At 41.9% G+C, this 18,414-nt stretch overlaps 1 protein-coding gene across 1 annotated transcript in view; it reads left to right on the top strand.

Moving 5' to 3' along the window:
- Nucleotides 1-233: 233 nt before the first annotated feature.
- The window catches only part of ENOX1 (ecto-NOX disulfide-thiol exchanger 1), a gene marked incomplete at its 3' end in the record, with an annotated part of 141,719 nt that continues 123,538 nt past the window's right edge, over nucleotides 234-18,414 (top strand). Inside the window, exon 1 of the mRNA XM_084274476.1 lies at nucleotides 234-339. Within this exon, the coding sequence (XP_084130602.1) occupies nucleotides 249-339 (91 nt within the window). The 5' untranslated portion in view covers nucleotides 234-248. The remainder of the gene's footprint in view (nucleotides 340-18,414) is intronic.

Here is an 18,414-nt window from a genome sequence, read left to right as displayed (position 1 = left end):
CTGTGGAATGTTTCCAATGGCTTTATGTTTTACTATACAATACAAGCACTACTGTCAGTGGTCTAAAAGATGAATCATAATTAAGAAACAAAAGAAAATCAAAATAAGCAGTGGTTGTGATGTCTCATTTTCACTGAAGGCTTTTGGTAAATATCCTGGAGCACTGACTTTTCTACTTACAGTAGGTTTCTTTTCTTGCAGCAGCTGATGGTTTGGGAAGTATAGCTATAGATACCACACAACTTAACATGTCAGTCACTGATCCAACAGCTTGGGCCACAGCTATGAATAACTTGGGGATGGTTCCAGTAGGACTAGCTGGACAGCAGCTTGTGACTGGTAAGATTTTTCTTTGTTGAAGAGATCTCTTGTACCATCCATGAATTCTTCGTGTCCTTTAAAAATATATGAAATTATTTGTGAGGATATTGTATTTTTATATTCTGAAAACTTCAGCTGTGATTAATATTGCATACCATGTATTAGTCTCTTCTTGTAGTAGGTATATCATCCATATTATATTTTAACCTTGTGGAAAATCTAAAACTCTTTGGGGAAATTAAACACCTAAGCCATCAATCCTTATGCTGGGTCAAGACCAGGAGGCAGGTCACAGAAGAGAAACATTTATTTCTGTTTCTCTGTTCAAGCAGGATGTCTTGAGGTTCTGTCAAGGAATACCCTGGGCTGGGAACTCATGACCAGAGCAAGATTTTGAAGTTATGTTAATTGGGCAGAAAAACATGAAGCCTGTTCAATTCATATGCTGAATTGGTATTAGTGAAGTGAAGCTTCTGTATCAGGTGTGTGCTTATTTACTTTCTGCCTGACTCCACAAATTGAATTTCAAGAGGTTGTTCTTGTTTGATTTTGTCATTCCACTTCCCAAACATAGTTTAGGAAAGCCTTGCAGGGGACCACTTATTCTAACAAAAATAAAAATAGTATTTTGAAACCAGCAATGTTTCTTAGACAAGCCAGGACATACCAGACTTCATTGACAACAGTAGAGGCCAAATTAATTTGGATTAATAAAACTTTGTTGCTCCAGTGAGATGGAGAAAATTTCTTTTTATATGGGTGGGTGCCCGATAGACACAAACCATGTGCCAGACATATGACAGATCCCCTCTGGAAGCTACACTGCCACTTCAGCTTAAGAAGAGCTGTGCGACATCTGGATCAGAGCAGCATCCTGTCACGTCTCCACCCGTCCATGTAGTCATAGATGCAGTGAGCCAGGTCATGATGAAAATCAATCTGGCTGCCTCACCAGGGATGTATGATGCTTAGTTTTGGCCAAATATGTCCCCTTCTGACACTGGGAAACAAGTGGAGCTGTGCCAGTTCACAGCTGATGGTCTGGCTCTGAATTACCTGTCTTACAGGCAGGTAAACTAAGCTGCAAGAAAGCTGATTTATAATGAATCCGCCTCAAGCTGAGTGTTTAGCTGGTGGAGGCTGTGAACTGACTCTTGGTCTCTGGCTTTAACCCCATGCTCCCGATTAAAAGAAACAAGCACAGCCATCCACCCCTCAGGAGGCAGTTCTCTTCAACGTTTTTTATCAATTATCTGGATGCAGGAGTTGAGTCAACACTAAGTTTGCAGGTGATACCGAATTAGGAGGAGCCGTTGATTCCCTTGAGGGTAGAGAGGCCTAATATAGAGACCTGGATCAAGTTCTCTATATTAGGTCATTCTGGCAATGACCAGCCGTATGATGTGTAACCAGGGCAAATACCGGGTTCTGCACATGGGATGGTATAATCCCAAATGTACGGGTGGACCTGGGGGACAAAAGGCTGCGGTGCAGCTCTGCAAAAAGGGATTTGGGTTTTCTGGGTGATGATAATTGGGGAGTGTGATGATAGGACAAGAGGGAATGGCTTTAAACTAAAAGAGAGTAGATTCAGATAAGATGTTAGGAAGAAATTCTTTACTTTGAGAGTGGGGAGGCATTGGAACAGGTTGCCTGGAGAGGTTGTGAAAGCCCCATCCCTGGAAGTATTCAAGGCCAGGTTGGATGGGGGCTTTGGGCAACCTGGTCTAGTGAAGGGTGTCCCTGTCCATGGCAGGGGGTTGGAACTAGATGATCTTTGAGGTTCCTTCCAACCCAAAGCATTCTATCTATGATTCTGTAAGATCAAGATGAGTCAACAATGTGCCTTTGTGGCCAAAAGGGCCAACCTGGAGTGCATTTAACACAGTGCACTTAACTGATCAAAAGAAGTGATTTTACTCAGCTTTACTGCAGCCTCACCTTGAGTGTTGTTTGTGGTAAGAAGGATATAAAAATATTAGCGTGTCCAAGGGGAGACAACAAAGATGGTGAGAGGACTAGACGGCAAGAGCAAAGAGATGCAAGTGAGGATACAAGGTTTGTTCAACTTAGGGAAGAGGAAGCTGAGGGGAGATCTCACTGCTGTTTACAACTTCCTCCTGAAGCTGAGTAGGAAGAGTGCTGCTGATGTCTTCTCTCTGGTGTCTGATGATAGGATGTGAGGGAATCGCTTAAAGATGCATCAGAGGATATTAAGATTAGTTATGAGGAAAAAGTTCTTCACTGTGAAGGTGGTCAAGCACTGGAACGAGCTCCTCAGGGAAGTGGTTGTGGCCCAAAGCCTGCTGGTGTTCAAGAAGCATTTTGGTGTATGGTTTAACTTTCAGGTTGTCCTGTGTGGAGTCAGAAGTTAGATTCAATGATCATTGTGAGTCCCTTCCAACTCAGAACATTTTATGATTCTATTTAGTGGCAGGGAAACAGTTTTTTCCATTTTCTGACAGGGGCTGTGCCTGCAGCTGCTTCGTTCAACTTAAATGAAATTACCTCTGAACCTGAATATAGCCACATGGCAAAATCAGCTTGTGCTGCTTTCATTTGTAAGCTTCTTAGTTGCATATCCCAGGAAAGTTTGACCACCTTTTTGTCTTCCTCTCTGCCTCTCCAGTTTTGGTGTACATTGAGTCCTCAGGTGTGCTATGCAGTCCCTACATGGCAGTCTCATCTCGTGCGATGCTTTTCCCCACAAGGGAGGATCTCCAGGACTTTATTTATTGCCAGCTCCCAACTCTAATTTCCATAATTATGAGTATCACATATTGTAGGAGTGTTGTACAGGTCAGCTGGTATTTGTTCGGCATTTTCAATGTATGAAAGGTGCTATATGTAATAAATATTAATTACTGAAGTGCTGCGTGATTCCTCTATTGGTGCAGAATAAGTTCTTTTCTTTCCTTTTTGCTTTCCTTTGTTTGAGAATCTCTTGTATTTTCAAATAGCTGCTTTGATACTTCATTATAATTCATAAGTTTTTGACACATTTTTTTTCATGGCAAATCCATAATGACAAACCCACAATTTGCCACGAAAAAGACGTACAGACTTAATAGCTATAATATATTTACTCTATTTCCATTCAGTGAGACTTTACATCACCATGTAGTGGTGGGTTGACCCTGGCTGGAAGCCCTGTGCCCACCAAAGCCACTCTATCACTCCCCTCTGCAGCTGGACAGGGGAGAGAAAATGAAAGGCTTAGGAGTCAAGATAAGGACCGGGAGAGATCACTCACCAATTACTGTCACAGGCAAAACAGACTCAACAGGGAACAAAACTCATCTAATTCATTACCCAATCAAATCAGAATAACATCATGAGAAATAAAAACAAATCTTAAAAACACCTTCCCCCACACCTCCCTTCTTTCCAGGCTCACCTTCAGTCCCGCTTTTTCTGCCTCCTCCCCCTGAGCGGAACAGGGCGACAGGGAATGGGGGTTGCAGTCGGTTCATCACATGTTGTCTTTGTCACTCCTTCTGCCTCAGGAGGAGGACTTCTCACGCTCTTGCCCTGCTCCAACATGGGATCCCTCTCATGGAAGACAGTCGTCCATTAAATTCTCCTTTGTGAGTCCTTCCCACTGGCTTCAGTTCTTCATGAACTGCCCCAGTGTGGTTTCCATAAGGTGCAGACCTTGAGGACCAGCCTGCTCCAGTATGGCTCCCTCATGGAGTCACAAGTTTCCCCAGCAAACCTGCTCTGGTGTGGGCCCTTCTCACCCCAGTCTGCAGGACCTGCCAGGAGCCTGCTCCAGCATGGTCTTCCCATGGGGTCACAATGTTCTTTATGTCTCCCCACCTGCTGCAGTGTGGGGTCTTCTTCTTTACTGGCCTGTGTGTCTGCAGAGTTTCTCACATCTTCTCACTCCTTTTTCTGGTGGGAAAAAACTGCCCTTCATGTTTGTTTTTCCTACTAAACTGTTTTATCCCAGAGGTGCTCCCACTGTCACTGATGGGCTCAGCCTTGGTCAGCAGCAGGTCCATCTTGGAGCCGGCTGGCAGTGGCTCTACCGGACATGGGGGAAGCTTCTAGCAATTTATCACAGAAGCCACCCCTGCAGCCTCCCCCTGCTACCAAAACCTTGCCTTACAAACCCAAAACACGTGTTCAACAAATATCTAACTAGTCCTTAAATCTTTCTGTCTTTTTCATTTTTTTTTTTGCTCTCCTAGTAATGAACTCATCCTTGTCAGCAGTCGCATACTACTTTTGCTACTGTCATCTGTGACCTTTCTCAGAGATGACAATGACATGTCCATGTCCCAGCGCTAACTTTTTATCTGTCTAAAATTAGTTTTATTCTTGTTGTCCTGCCTGGATGACAGCTAGGAAAACAATAGGTAACTTAGATTAATCTTTAAGAGTGTGAACTTTCTTAGATATCTTTACATAACCCACCATACTTTGAAATTTGTTGCATTGTACTCATCTATATCCTGACACATCTTTTTGTTCTCTGATCCTGCAATTTCCAATGGGCTTTTCTATTCATAGACTTTCTTTCCCGAGACAAACTGGTTCCTAATTCCTAAATTTCATAATTTAACCCTCTATTAGACCAGGTTGCCCAAAGCCCCATCCAAACTGGTCTTGAACACTGCCAGGGAGGGGGCAGCCAGCCACAGCTTCTCTTAGCATATACCACGGCCTCACCACCCTCAGTGAATAATTTCTCCCTTCTATCTAATATAAATCTACCCTCTTTCAGCTTAAAGCCATTACCCATCCTGTCACTCCATGCCCTTGTAGACATTCCCTCTCCATCTTTCCTGTAGACCCAGTTCAGGTACCGAAGATCTCAATAAGGTCTCCCTGAAGCCTTCTTTTTTCCAGGCTGAATAACTCCAGCTCTCTCAGCCTGTCTTCATAGCAGAGGTGCCTCTGATGACCTTTGTGGGCCTCCTATGGACTCACTTTAACAGCTCCATGTCTTTATTGTACTGGGGACCCCAGAGCTGGATGTGATTTTCCAGATAGTCTCATGAGAGCAGAGTAGAGGGGCAGAATCACCTCCCTCAACTTACTGGTCACACTGCTTTTGATGCTACCCACGTTACTGGCTCAGTGAGGTTTTCATCCACCAACACCCCCAAACCCTTCTCCTTAGGGCTGCTCTCAAACCATTCTTCGCCCAGACTGTAGTTGTGCTTGACATTGCCTGACCCACGTGCAGGACCTTGCACTTGTCCTTGTTGAAATTCAAGCAGTTCACACAGGCCCACCTCTTAAACCTGTCAAGGTCCCTCTGGATGGCATCCCATCCCTCTGGCGTTTCAACTGCACCAAAAGCTTGATGTCACTGGTGAACTTGCTGAGGGTGGACTCAATCCCACTGTCTGTGTCTCCAGCAAACATGTTAAACAGTGCTGGTGCCAACACTGGCTGCTGAGGAACACCACTCATCGTTGCTCTCCATTTGGACATTGAGCCATTGACCACAAGTGTTTGAATGCAACCGTCCAGCCAGAGCTTTTTCCACCAAGTGGTCCATGCGTTGAATCCATATCTCTCTAATTTAGAGACATAGATGTCATACAGGGCAATGTCAAATGTTTTGTGCTTCGTTGCCATAGATATGGTGCCCATATGATCCATTAAGTCTTTTTAAAGGTTTTTGATGGTGGGGTTTTTTTTCCCAACTGTTGTTAGCTTTGCTGCTGTGTGACATGCTGGGATGCCTGCCTTTTAACAGAGTTATGCTCCCTGCTTTGCAATCTGTGAAGTTCTTGCCTAGCCTGAGAGTTTGTTAAAATGACAACTAAAGCTTCCACAACATCTGGCCAATACTCTTCTCACAGCCTGGGATGCAGGCTGTCTGGTCTTGGTAACTAATCAATTTTAAGCACTGCTAACCTTTTAATACCAGTCTGGATTATATCTGCACTCTATTTAATTCCTTATCTCCCAGTGCTTTAAAATTGGATTTTTGATCTGGGCAAATGTCAGAGCCTTTCATTTGCAAAGATGGATTCTTGTTAATAGTTGCATAATAGCTCTTCTCTTTCTACATATATTTTGCTTATACTTATTGTTATTCAGAAAGCTTACCTTTTTCCATAATATTTGACTACTGCATTACATATACAGCAATATATGCATTTCTACATTAAATATACATAATTCATACAATAAACTGTATTTTAATAATGCAGTAGTTAAAGTGTTAAAGATTGATGTGGAATAGCTATGGATTAAAAACATTTCCTTCTAAACATCCCCCTTTCAGCAGGTTATAATGTATCTTTTTAAAAAAAAAAAAAAATTGCCTTTTGGGCTGAGATTTCTCATGGTTGATCTCAGCCCAGAGTAAAACAAACAAAATTTTTGAAAGGTTGGATAAGATCTTCTAAACTGCTTTTGAATTATCCTGGCCTTAAAATTTCTGTTTTCTACACTTCAAGAGCTTGAGAAACGTGGTCAGGTAAGAGGGGAAGGATAGTTTGTACTTAACTTTTTTGAGATCAGAGTCTTCTTTATGTACTCAACAACTCTGATTCAAAAACATCTTTCAAATACATTCAGGTCTGCTGTTTTGTTATATTTTAGGACTAGCAGAAAAACTCAGTGACTTCTAGGCCAAATGAGAATGTTGTATTTTGAATTTGCATTGGTACATTTTAAAAGGCAAATTTAACATTTCCGAGTTGAGTGTTGTTTGTTTCAGCAAATGGTATCAAGTCACCTGTTTCCGAAAGGAAGACATCCTGCCAGGAAAATCATTTACTTCTCCAGTTCAGTTTAGTTCTCCTTTCGCTAATGAACCATTTCTCTGGAAAACATGAGGCAATTTTGAGTTGTTTTTCTCCACAATGACTTAGATGACGGAACCTTTTGTTAGTCAAAAAATAAATATTTCAAAAAGTTCCCTTGTATAAATGAAGATGAAGAGTGCTACATAAGTGGTAATTCTTTTAGGCTTAGTTAAAACAGCACAGGGCAGGTATCCAAGAAGAAAGTCATAAATCTGCCTGGAAGTCAAGGGTATGCCTGAAAACTGATGCCCTCTACTTATTTACAGATTAATTCTTAAGGCACGCTTTTCCATGTGAGTCCAGCCAACATGCCTCAGCCTCAAGATATTAAAATTTTCAGTGGCCTCCAGTCTTGTTTTTTGCTGAGGTTAGGCTTTGATCACTTGTACAAAATGCTAGTGAAACCATGAGTCTGGGAAGTTTTGAAGCCTAACAGCTTGCTTATGGAAAGGTATAGATAAAACATACACAATTTTTGTGGCCTCAGGCGTGTATTTTTTAGACACCAGAGTTTGTGAAATATTAGACACTTACATCAACCTTTATGTTTTTCTGTTTGTCTTTGCTTTCCCCACATACTTGTCTCTTGACCTGATTTCAGTGGAACATAAGAGCTGTCAGTTCCAATCAGGTCACCTCGCTCAGGATTGTGCTTTTGACAGTGCTGAGTATCAGATACATCATGGGGAGAGATGTACGAGGCAAATCAGTGCTGAAGTGCTTCTCCCTCTGATGGGCTTTCCTCTTGATCATTAATGTATAGAACAGGGTTCCCCAAACTACAGGTTATTTCTAGATGAAGTCATAACTCAGCAAAACTTCACCTTTGGAAGCAGCACCTGCAATAATTATGTGGCTGCAGTCCTGAAACTGTAACCCCAGACTACTTTTTGATAATGGAAAAAATTGGGAAATTTCAATCTAGAGACTTCTAAATCACAAAACGAGGTTAAATATTCCTCCCAGAATTTTACTAGCTTAAGACTTCCATGTCTGGAGACATAATATTCAAAGTCCCTCTTTCTTCAGAATAAAGATTGTAAATAAAAGCAACCATTATATTCAGATTCCAGTTAAACAACTAAAAGCAGCAACTACACTCAGATGCCAGTTAGTCTCAAGCATTTTTTCATGTGATGGTCAAATCAGGGGATGGACTAGCATGATGGCTTTTCCTTTTCCTACTCATTCCAGTATCTCAAGAGGTCACCGATTCTTATGCAGAGGACAAGACCTAGGGGTTATTTGAGAAAAATCAGGAATGGACTCAGACTTAAGAATTCCCTCACCAGTCTGCCTTGGCTATAGAAAAGTCCTTTAAGCTGCAGTGTCTTTCTACCATAAAATAGATGAGGCATGCTTTATGAGTTATTGTCGGCTGCAGATCGTCATATGCTGACTAAATTGCAAACATATCCCTCATTCTTCTTGTTGTGTACTATTTTTGTACCGTTGATGAAGAAAAATCAAATAAAGTAGGAAATCAAGGTATATTTGATTATATTCAGCAGTTCCCCAAATAAAGACTGTACATTAAGCAGTGCTGAAGACTTTAAGAAGTCAGATGTCCGGAAGACTGTACCAACTCCCATGTGTATTCTTCTTCTGTGCCTTCGCCATTACAGGGGGTTCAGAGCCACTGATAGCCATCTGACAGTCTCATTTCATTTTACCCGTGCTATCCTGTTACCTATTAAAGCTTCCTTTTTCTACACTTCATTGCTTAGCCACTGAACCAATGTGCCAGTGAGCACCTAGCTCAAATCATCCAAGACATGCTTAACAAAATGCAACTTCCTTTTCTGTAATTAACACAGAGCTCCTGTTAATTGATTACAAGGTCTATCCACAAAAGTTTTAAAATAAGCCACTTATGCTATGACCTTAAGATAGTAACCTTTCATTTTAGGAAAGACACCTTCACATCCAATAATTTGTGACTGAAGTTTAACACTTTCATAGAATCGTAGAATCTTTAAGGTCTTTAAGACCTAAGATGATCAAGTCCAACCATCAGTCCAATACCACCATGTCCTGGAGTGCCACGTCTATGTGTTTTTTGAACACTTCCAGGAATGGTGACTCCACCACCTCTCTGTGCAGCCTGTTCCTATGCCAGACCTCAATACATTTCAGTGAATGAAATTTCTTAAGACTTGTGCTCCAAATCCTTTACCAGCTTCATCGCCCTTCTCTGCCCCCATCCTGGCACCTCAACACATTTCCCAGATGTAAACTTTGAAGTCCACAGGCAGCTCCACACACTCTTGTTGCCCTGCTCCTGTAAGCTGCAGACCACAAGTAGCTGCTGGAAGAGTTCAGGGGCGTGGTGGCACCATGCTTCTCCTTGCTCTGAATGCTGCACTGGATTGGTACCTGCCAATAAAGGAAGATACAAAAAACCTTCATAAAATCTACAGAGTTTTCCATAGGTTTTGCAAACCTTTCAAGGTGACAAGGTATTTGGAAGGCATCTTTTCATCTATTATGGCTTCCCAATCTGTTTTATACATTGTGTTTCATTAACAAGCCAGCCAGCCTGTGGAGCAAGAAAAACATAAAGAGGAAAATCAGATCAGTTTCCTAATTTTATTCTAATTCCTCCGTACTTTACTTTTATAGCCTTCACTACAGAAACACTGCATCTTATTCAAGAGGAAAAGATTTACCATTTAAATTATCTGAATGACCAATCAGAATAATTAAGAGAGTTGTGAAATGTACTGTAAAGGATTAGAGACGAGATTGTACCCAGGTAAAACTATGTATTTTTATTATTGAGACACAGGAGAGCAGCAAGAGTGAAAGACAGTAGGTACTGTGGGAATCCCAATATGTAGAGCTACTGGGAACATCTCTAAAGAAGTATTATATATTAGTGTAACAAGTAGGTTTTTTTCATTGACCTGAAAAGCGCCTGCAGAGTTAATCACACTTTCTATCATGTGAGTGTTACTCAAGGAGACTTCACACCAGGGGACATTAAAGTGCTAGGAACAAGCACAGTCAGGTTACAACAGAAAAAGCAGGGAGAGATTCGATGGCCAGAGGAAATGTGGCAGAAACTCTAAGTGCCTTTGACACACTATTCAGGGTTAAGTGTACCTCTTAGGTCATTCAAGTGCCTCCTCTATATTAGACCTTAATTGAGGCCAAGGATGAAGATAATGATTAAAATCTGCTTGGTGCTTGAAGATAAATAGTGCTTTTTACCACGATATGAGGCGTTGAATGTCCGAAATAAACAAGGCTCAGAGGTGAGCAAGGGCACATAAAGGGAATTACTAAATGCAAAGCTTGTACTGTATGTGGGATGAGAGTTTTTTTCTGGAATATGTCCTGTTTGTCTCTATTGTTAGACTATTATCCAGGCCAGTTAACAGTTTAGGAAAACAGACTGATTACTATTTGGCAGAACTCTTCTAACTGTCTCAAAATATCAGAATAAATTTATGATGGAAGTCATATTGTTTGGATGTTTAGGCCTTTTGTGGCTTGGTTGTGAGTTGTTTTTTTTTAATTCCCGGCAGTTGGCAATTATACCACCAAAAATCTGTTTGTCATGTTTTTATTTGAAGTTACACTAAAGCAACATAAGGAAATATTTTATATTTGCAAAAGTTTTCCCCATCTTTTATCTCACTTTGGAAAGCCTCCATTCCCACTATTTGCCATGTGTTTATTTATTCTAGACAAGAAAGCCCGTGAGTAATTACGAGCATCCCGCTGCATAAAGTAAGCCAAGAGGCTATTTGGAACCGTTTGCTACTGACTCTTCACTTCTGCAGCACTTTCCTATTCAAACATCATTCCCTATCCAAGGATGCCAGGTTCCTTAGCCGACGTGAGGAATCCAGTGTAATCCCCTTGTGATGTGCAGTTTACTCGTGGGAAAATGGAGTTATTGTGGATAGAAATTAACAGAAAGAGCAAATCAATTGTTTTAACGATTAGTCAAAGAGGGTATGAATACCGGGTTGTGTATTTGCTGGGGTGGGGGGAGAGGGGTTGTGCCGCGGGGGGTGCAGGGGAAGCCTGTTAATGACAGACTGCTTGAAGGTGGCCTGCTGAACACACTCCTGGTGTCTGGGTGGCAAGGTGGAGGTGGTGCTATCTGAAGCCCTAAAGCCAAAGCTGCTAACAGGTTGTGTGGATGGTCTGCAGGAGGTTGGCACGGCAGTCCCAAGAGGACTCTTAACTCTGTCCGTGCAGAGTACGCTCAGGAGAGCACAGTGATCAGGATGGCACAGATGGTGTTGCCTGGGGGAGTGGCTGAGCAAGACTTCCTTGGGAGGGGAAGACTTGAATATGAATGAATCCCCAGGCAGCCACCCCAAATCAAGGGCTATAAAATCTTTTGTTCTTCCCTAGTCAGGCTCGATCTCTGCTTGTACGGGTTAGGCTGATGCTTAGATCCTGGCCCCTGGAGAGCAAGTAACAGAAGATTGCTTTCTACATTTTACTTCGGGATGAAGGGCATGGTTTTATTTCCTTTCTGCCGCCTGTCCTTCAAATGCCCTTTGCTTATTGCATGAGAATTAGGTCTCACAAAGTGCATAAAGATGCCCATCCACTCCACTGCAGGAGTCTGACTGTGAAATATCACCAGAGGCGATCAGTGTGGAAAAATGCCTTTTGATGGTCCGCATTGAAGAATCAAGTTGGACTTCAGCAAGCCTAATGCCTGGGCATGCGAGGGAGCTTATAGCATAATAGTTTGCTAATGTTGACTTACATTCAGATAAATAGTGAATTTACCCCATCTTCCCATACTCCAGTGGTGACAAATGATGTGCGTGACATCACCAGCCCTGAGTAATGTCTCTGTAATGGGAAGCATCTGGTCACTGGAGTAGTTCTGTTAGTGGACGTGGAGGTGAAAGATAATTAAACTTAATGCATACAATATGCTCTGGTACTCTGCAGCATGCATTTAGATTGTGTTCTGCCCAAATATTAAAGATATTCTGTTACTGTGGCTTTGGGAATTTTATAGGTCTGTTTGTGTAACAAGGATAACTCTCTCTGCCTTTCCTGTATATGCACATTTGTTATTCAGGGTTTTTTTTTTCCCTAAAAACCTCTTCTCTTAACCCTAGCTGATTTTCCTTTATAAACAATCTCCTCCTCCGGACTACAATGCCTGCATTATTTAGTAATTATTTGGGGGTTTGTGTTCAGGAAAGGCTTAGAGATAGAGAGCTCCAGTAAGTTAAACACTGTTTGAACACTTAAGAATCAATCCTGGCCCAAATTGCACATGGTCTGTTTTCTTTCACGTAGGCAAACCAGGTAGGTAAGGGACTGCATGGAAACAATGGGATAATAGTGATTGGCATGAAAAGCAGCAGTGATTACAGAGCTGCCTGCCTATTATGTGGCTTTTTTTATAGGTATCCTGGCACAGCAGCAATATGGTGGTAAGTGAAAATGTGGTTTAACTCTTTTTTATCTGATATTCTGAGTCAGGTGGTGAGAAACAGCCGAACTCTACTGCGCACATTAGGAACAGGCAGATAGTTCCTGCCTGCTCTTTCTCTTAGACTATGCTGCTGTGATTTTTAGAGAATCACAGCAGCATATTAGAGATTAGAGAAAAGGGGAGTGAGAGAAAAGGAAAGGGCTTTGTTAGGAGGCAGGACCACAGGAGAAGGTGCAGATGTGCTTATTGTCACATTTTTGTGAAGATCTGGCATCACGAGCTGTGTTTCAGAAGAGAGATGTCCAGGCTACAATGGATGTAGAGGGCAAGTTAGATGCTTCTCCAACTTCTTTTGTTCTTCCTGAGACAATTGCATTTCAAATGGTCCATTTCACTGGAAATTAATGTACAATATGGTAACAACGGTAGTGTTTAAGTTTTACCCCCATTTTGAGCAGCATCTGTCAAATCTAATTAACCTTTCTATTGGAAACTGCCTGGTTCAAGACCTGATCTGTACTTGAAATTGTATGACTGAGCCCTTTCCAGGAATAAGCATCAAAACTTTTTTTTTTCCTGGGGCCTTTTAATAATAATTTTGGCACTTAAAGCAGGCTTTTTAGAAGTATTTTTAAGACATTGCACAATGTCCTGCAAATTTATCTGCTAGAATAGCCAGTATCATAAATAAATTAAATATTTCTTAAAAATAACAGTATACTTACCAAAATCAAGAGGACAGGAAAGAAAGAAGTGATCAGATTTCTTTTTCAATTAATTCCTTGATTTTTATACCAAACCACAGTGCTGCTGTCCTTTAATGTAATAGATTTGGTAGCACCTTTTTTTCTTTCCTGTGCTTTTAATACTTTTCAAGTATTATCAAGTATATTATTCCAAGTATATTCTCCTAGGGACTTAGAGAAGGGTCATGGGTTGTGAGAGAGTTTGGATGCAGCACCTGGATATCAGGCCTGTGTGCAGGAGGCAGGGAATGGGAATCTGCAGGTGAATAGCTCCAAGATGAGCCGATTTAATAAATTGCTTATTATAAATATTGCGGGGTCCCTTTATGTTATTAGCCGGAATTCAGTATATGTAAAAAATCTCAATTGCAAGTTCATTCACCAGCCTGTCTAAGTGGAATATCTCTTCCAGTTCTTCCTACATATGTTGCCTTTTAACTTTGTATCTTTTTGTTCTGGTCTGTCTAATTACCTCAAGTAGATAATCAAGCCTGATTTTGTAATAAACCATAGTTGGTTCAGGCATGTCATGACTGATTTATCGACTCCCAAGATTAAGGACTTTCAGCTTCAAGACTAAGATCATTTCTGGCTGCAATTCAAGGTGTTAATTCTGAGTTTTAAAATCTAAATATGATTTGGAACATGTATCTCACATTTTCCCTTCAAAAAGAGCAGACAGCCTGCGTTTCTGTTGGCTTTTGTTACTGTTGTCCAAGTGAAATCTAAGATGGAATTAAGATAAAACAAACCTAAACCATCCAGTTCTGCAGAAACAGTCTTGTGTGTAATCATCATGACAAATATTTTGAAGGCCAGGAGACCGTTATATATGAATGGAAGTTACTAGCAGTGGGCCTCAGGAGGGAGCATACATCTCTCTGAAGGATCCCACTATATATTTCCCTATAACAAACTGCTCCGGCGCTGCCTGATGGAGTGGCATGTGTCTCTACACGTGTGCGTGCCATAGAAATGTAAAGGTGCCGTGCTAAGAAAACAAAATGATGATAACTAATGACTCATATACACCATTTGGCATCCCTTAGGGACTGATTCTCTTCCAGTGTTTTATCTCAGCAGTTGAGCTCATCGGGGACATGAGAACTAACCATCCTTCCAACTATTCATCCAGGGATTTGAGGCCCCGAGTTCTCAGTGGAGGGCTTTTTTACCACAACTCCTTTAACAGGCAGAGATCTCTAGTTTTCCATCAACAATGCATTAGCATAGATTTGAATGCAATCTCTGTAATGCCACAGACACCTACTAACGGGCATTGAGATCTCTTGGCTAACTTAAGTAGTAACGGAGGGACTCCATTATTTTAAGGATTATGTAACAAACAGTACCACACGTCTGCACATTCTCACCAATGTTACCATATAATACTGTAATTCTTCCTTCTTATTGATAATAGGCATCAGGTTGTGGATCTAGTAATATTTTCTCAGTGTTTTCTTGTTAGAATTCAAAGACAGCATGCCTTTTCACAAATTTCCTAGGTTGTCTTATTCTAGTCCAATTATTTCACATTTTCCAACGCAGAGTGGCATCTGGCCTCTGTGGGCCGCATTGCATGAGAGACATATCTCACTAGACTTGATTACATGACCTGTTATTTGTTGTGCTTCCAAGATTTGTTTCATCTGTAACCTTGAGATACTGTACTTAATGCCTCATCCACATATGTATATAGTAAGCATGAACTAAAGAAGTCCTCCAGAGGACTCTTTTTATTGCTCACCATGCTTTTATGATCGAAAGATGACAACACGTCACAGTTTCCTTTTACGGTTCTGTTAGAGATTGAAAATATCGGGAAAGTCCATGTTATTTAACTGCTGCATATAGAGAGAGTTTACAGGCTTGCAAGTACTGCCCGCTCTGCAAACCCATTTGGGGATTTAAAGGGTAACAAACCTGTTTTCATTCTGGCAACAGTAAAATCCAGTAGTAAAATCTTGCTGGCCAAATATTGAAGTTGGAGCCGTGATTGTCCCCCCCGGAGTTATGGTGATGAACATAAGAGAAGAGAGTGATCTCAGGGTTAGGCAGAGAGAGCCCCTCTGTTAATAATACAGACCAGAATAGGACCCAGTTTCCCTCTTCCACTTGTTCAAGTCTGCAGAGCCAGGAGGAACAAGACATTTTTTTTTTTGCTTTGTGTTAGTAAAATAAAGAAAAATTAATCTGACCATAAAAAACCAGGCCTCATCTGTCTTTTAGATTAGAAAAGCCAGAAAACAGAACAACAAAAAAAAAAAAAGTCTTTTCCATCACATATAATTAACCCCCTCATTTAATGCCCAGGTCCACTCACAGCCGGTGCTGCCCTGACCTCAGGGACTGTGTGCTGTAACAAATCATGCTTTGCAAGTGCAAAAAGGGGGGAGAAGAGGCAGGGTCACAGACATCTCCTCCAATATATACCTTACCCATGGAGCAAGGAAGCAAGTGCTGCGCATTTCTAAGGAGCAGTCCGTACACCCGTGTGCCTTCTTGCATGAGGCAAGGTTTGTGGGTTAAAGTCACATCTCCTCTTGGACCAACTCACATGGCTGGATAAATATGCACCGTCCCTCCGGTGGTCTGAGGCAACCAGGGGACTAAAACTTTAATTACACCAGACAGTGAAAAAAGGTGAATTCAAAGGAAGGAGTAGCTTTGTAGCACATTGTAATTTTCCTCCCTTTATTAATCTTTTCATCTGCCACAGGCTTCCCTCTGTATTTTTTTTTTTTTACAGGATAGCCATCATGTCACCACTTCCCTTTGAATATTCCCTTCTCTTCTACAGGTGTCAAACAGCTCTTTTGTCTACCTAACATCTCTAATTGAACTCAAAGGATGTGCTCCCTACTTGTGTTTAGCTTGGAGGTTCACTGCTTCTATCTCAGACCTGAACATGAGCTTTGGGGTTTTTTTTTCCTGACACTACTGGCCCGTAAACTTTATCTTGCTTCTGATTTTATACCATTGCAGCTACAGCAATACTACTACAAATGTGTGACATTATTCCTAAAGTAGCCCTCTAAGTCCAGACCCACATGATAATGGCCAGTTTATGGCTGTAAAGAAAAGATCTCCTGTCTAAGGAGGGTAGTCTTCTTCTAAGGGCACAACAATAATTTGAGCTAGTTTATATACTCAGAAGACTTTTTTATTTCTTTATTCTTGTTCTGTGGCTCTTGGCCATTAATCTCTCCTATGGAAACTTGTCAAAAACTTCTGAAAATTGAAACAAATATGCTGCATCCATACTTATTTTTCTTATCATTTATAACCACAGTGTCTTAAAAAATAGCTCCAGCTTCTCTTCTTGTGCTCCCTATCTCCTAAATCCCTTTTGCTTTGTTCAAAATGGACTGCTGTTCCATTTCTGTCTGACACATTTTTCATCATGTCCCTTTTGCAACACATTTCTGGTTGTGGTGGGCTGACCTGGTTGGAGGCCAGGTGCCCCCCAAAGCCACTGTGTCACTGCCCTCCTCAGCTGGACAGGGGAGAGAAAATGTAATGAAAGGCTTATGGGTCAGGATAAGGACAGGGAGAGATCACTCACCAATAACTCTCACAGGCAAAACAAACTAGACTTGGGCAAAAAATAATTTACTACCAATCAAATCAGAGTAGGATAATGAGAAATAAACCCAAATCTTTCAAACACCTCCCCTCACACCTCCCTTCTCACTCCTGATTTCTCTCTCTCCCCCAGTGGCACAGGGGGATGGGCAGTAGGGGTTGTGGTCAGTTCATCTTATGTTGTCTCTGCTGCTCCTCGGGGGTAGGACTCCTCACACTCTTCCCCTGCCCCATGTGGGGCTCCCTCTCATGGGAGTCAGTCCTCCACCAACTTCTCCAACATGAGTCCTCATGGGGCTGCAGCACTTCACCAACTGCCCCAGTGTGGGTCCCTCACATGGGTGCAGACCTTGAGGACCAGTCTGCTACAGCGTGGATCCCCCACGGGGTCACAAGTCCTGCCAGAAGACCTGTTCCAGTGTAGTCTCCTCTCTCCAGGTACTGCCAGGAGCTTGCTCCAGCATGGGCTTCCTGTGGGGTCATAGTGCCCTTTATCTGTCTCTACCCACTCCAGTGTTGGATCCTCCATCGTCTGCAGGTGGAATCTCTATTCCTCATCATCCATGGGCTCCAGACACACAGCCTGCCTCACCATGGTCTTCTCCACAGGCTGCAGGGGAATCTCTGCTCCAGCACCTGGAGCACTTCCTCCCCCTTCTTCTCACTGACCTGGGTGTCTGCGGAGTTGTTCCCCACCCATATTCTCACTCCTCTCTCCCACTGCAATTCCTCCTGGTGTTGTGCAGATTTCCCCCCCCTAATTAACTATACGGGGCACTACCACTGCCACTGATGGCTCAGCCTTGACCAGTGGTGGGTCCGTCTCAGAGCTCTCTGGCGTTCACTTTATCAGACACAGGGGAAGTTTAGAATCAGAGAATCATAGAATACAATGAGTTGGAATGGATCCATAAGGATCGTAGCCACCCACTCCCCCTGCTACCAAAACCTTGCCATGCAAATCCAATACACTAGTCAATGGCTTTTGTGAAGTTTTTGTGTGGTTAAACTCTTCATTTTTTTAAGCATGTCTGAATATCCTGGCCAGGTCAGTAGATGTCTTGGCTGTGTGTTATATGCAGAGCCACTGAAGAATATAACACTTTTTTTTAATGTGACATAACCAGAGCAAGACTATTCTTTCTAAGTCACTTCTCTGGTTAACATTAAGTTTTTTTACTAAAGCTGAGTTTAAAATGTAATTCCTTTTTGTTGTTTATTTAATGAGGTAATTTCCCAGTAGTTTCTTTATGGCAAAGAAACATGTCAAAGTTCTGCCTCCTTGTTACTGGATGTGCAGCAGGAGTGACAAAGGAATTTGATGGCAGTAGGCTGCTGTCATAGCTTTTGGAAAGAGATAGGAATCTCCTTCAGGGGATGCAAAGATTACTGTGGGAAGACTGAATCACTGTACACAATCTTCCACCTTTTCCATAAACCATATGAGGAGGTGAAAAGGCTCCTGTCTGAGGTGTCATGGTTAGATGTTTTGGTGTGGGTGATATGAATCTCTCTGAATTTATTCATAGTGAGTTCCCGGATTGGTGTTCTCTCCCTTTCAGCTGAC

This window comes from Gallinula chloropus (genome assembly GCF_964237585.1).
Source record: "Gallinula chloropus genome assembly, chromosome: 1".
Classification (NCBI taxonomy): domain Eukaryota; kingdom Metazoa; phylum Chordata; class Aves; order Gruiformes; family Rallidae; genus Gallinula; species Gallinula chloropus.
This window is presented reverse-complemented; position numbering and strand designations above follow the sequence as displayed.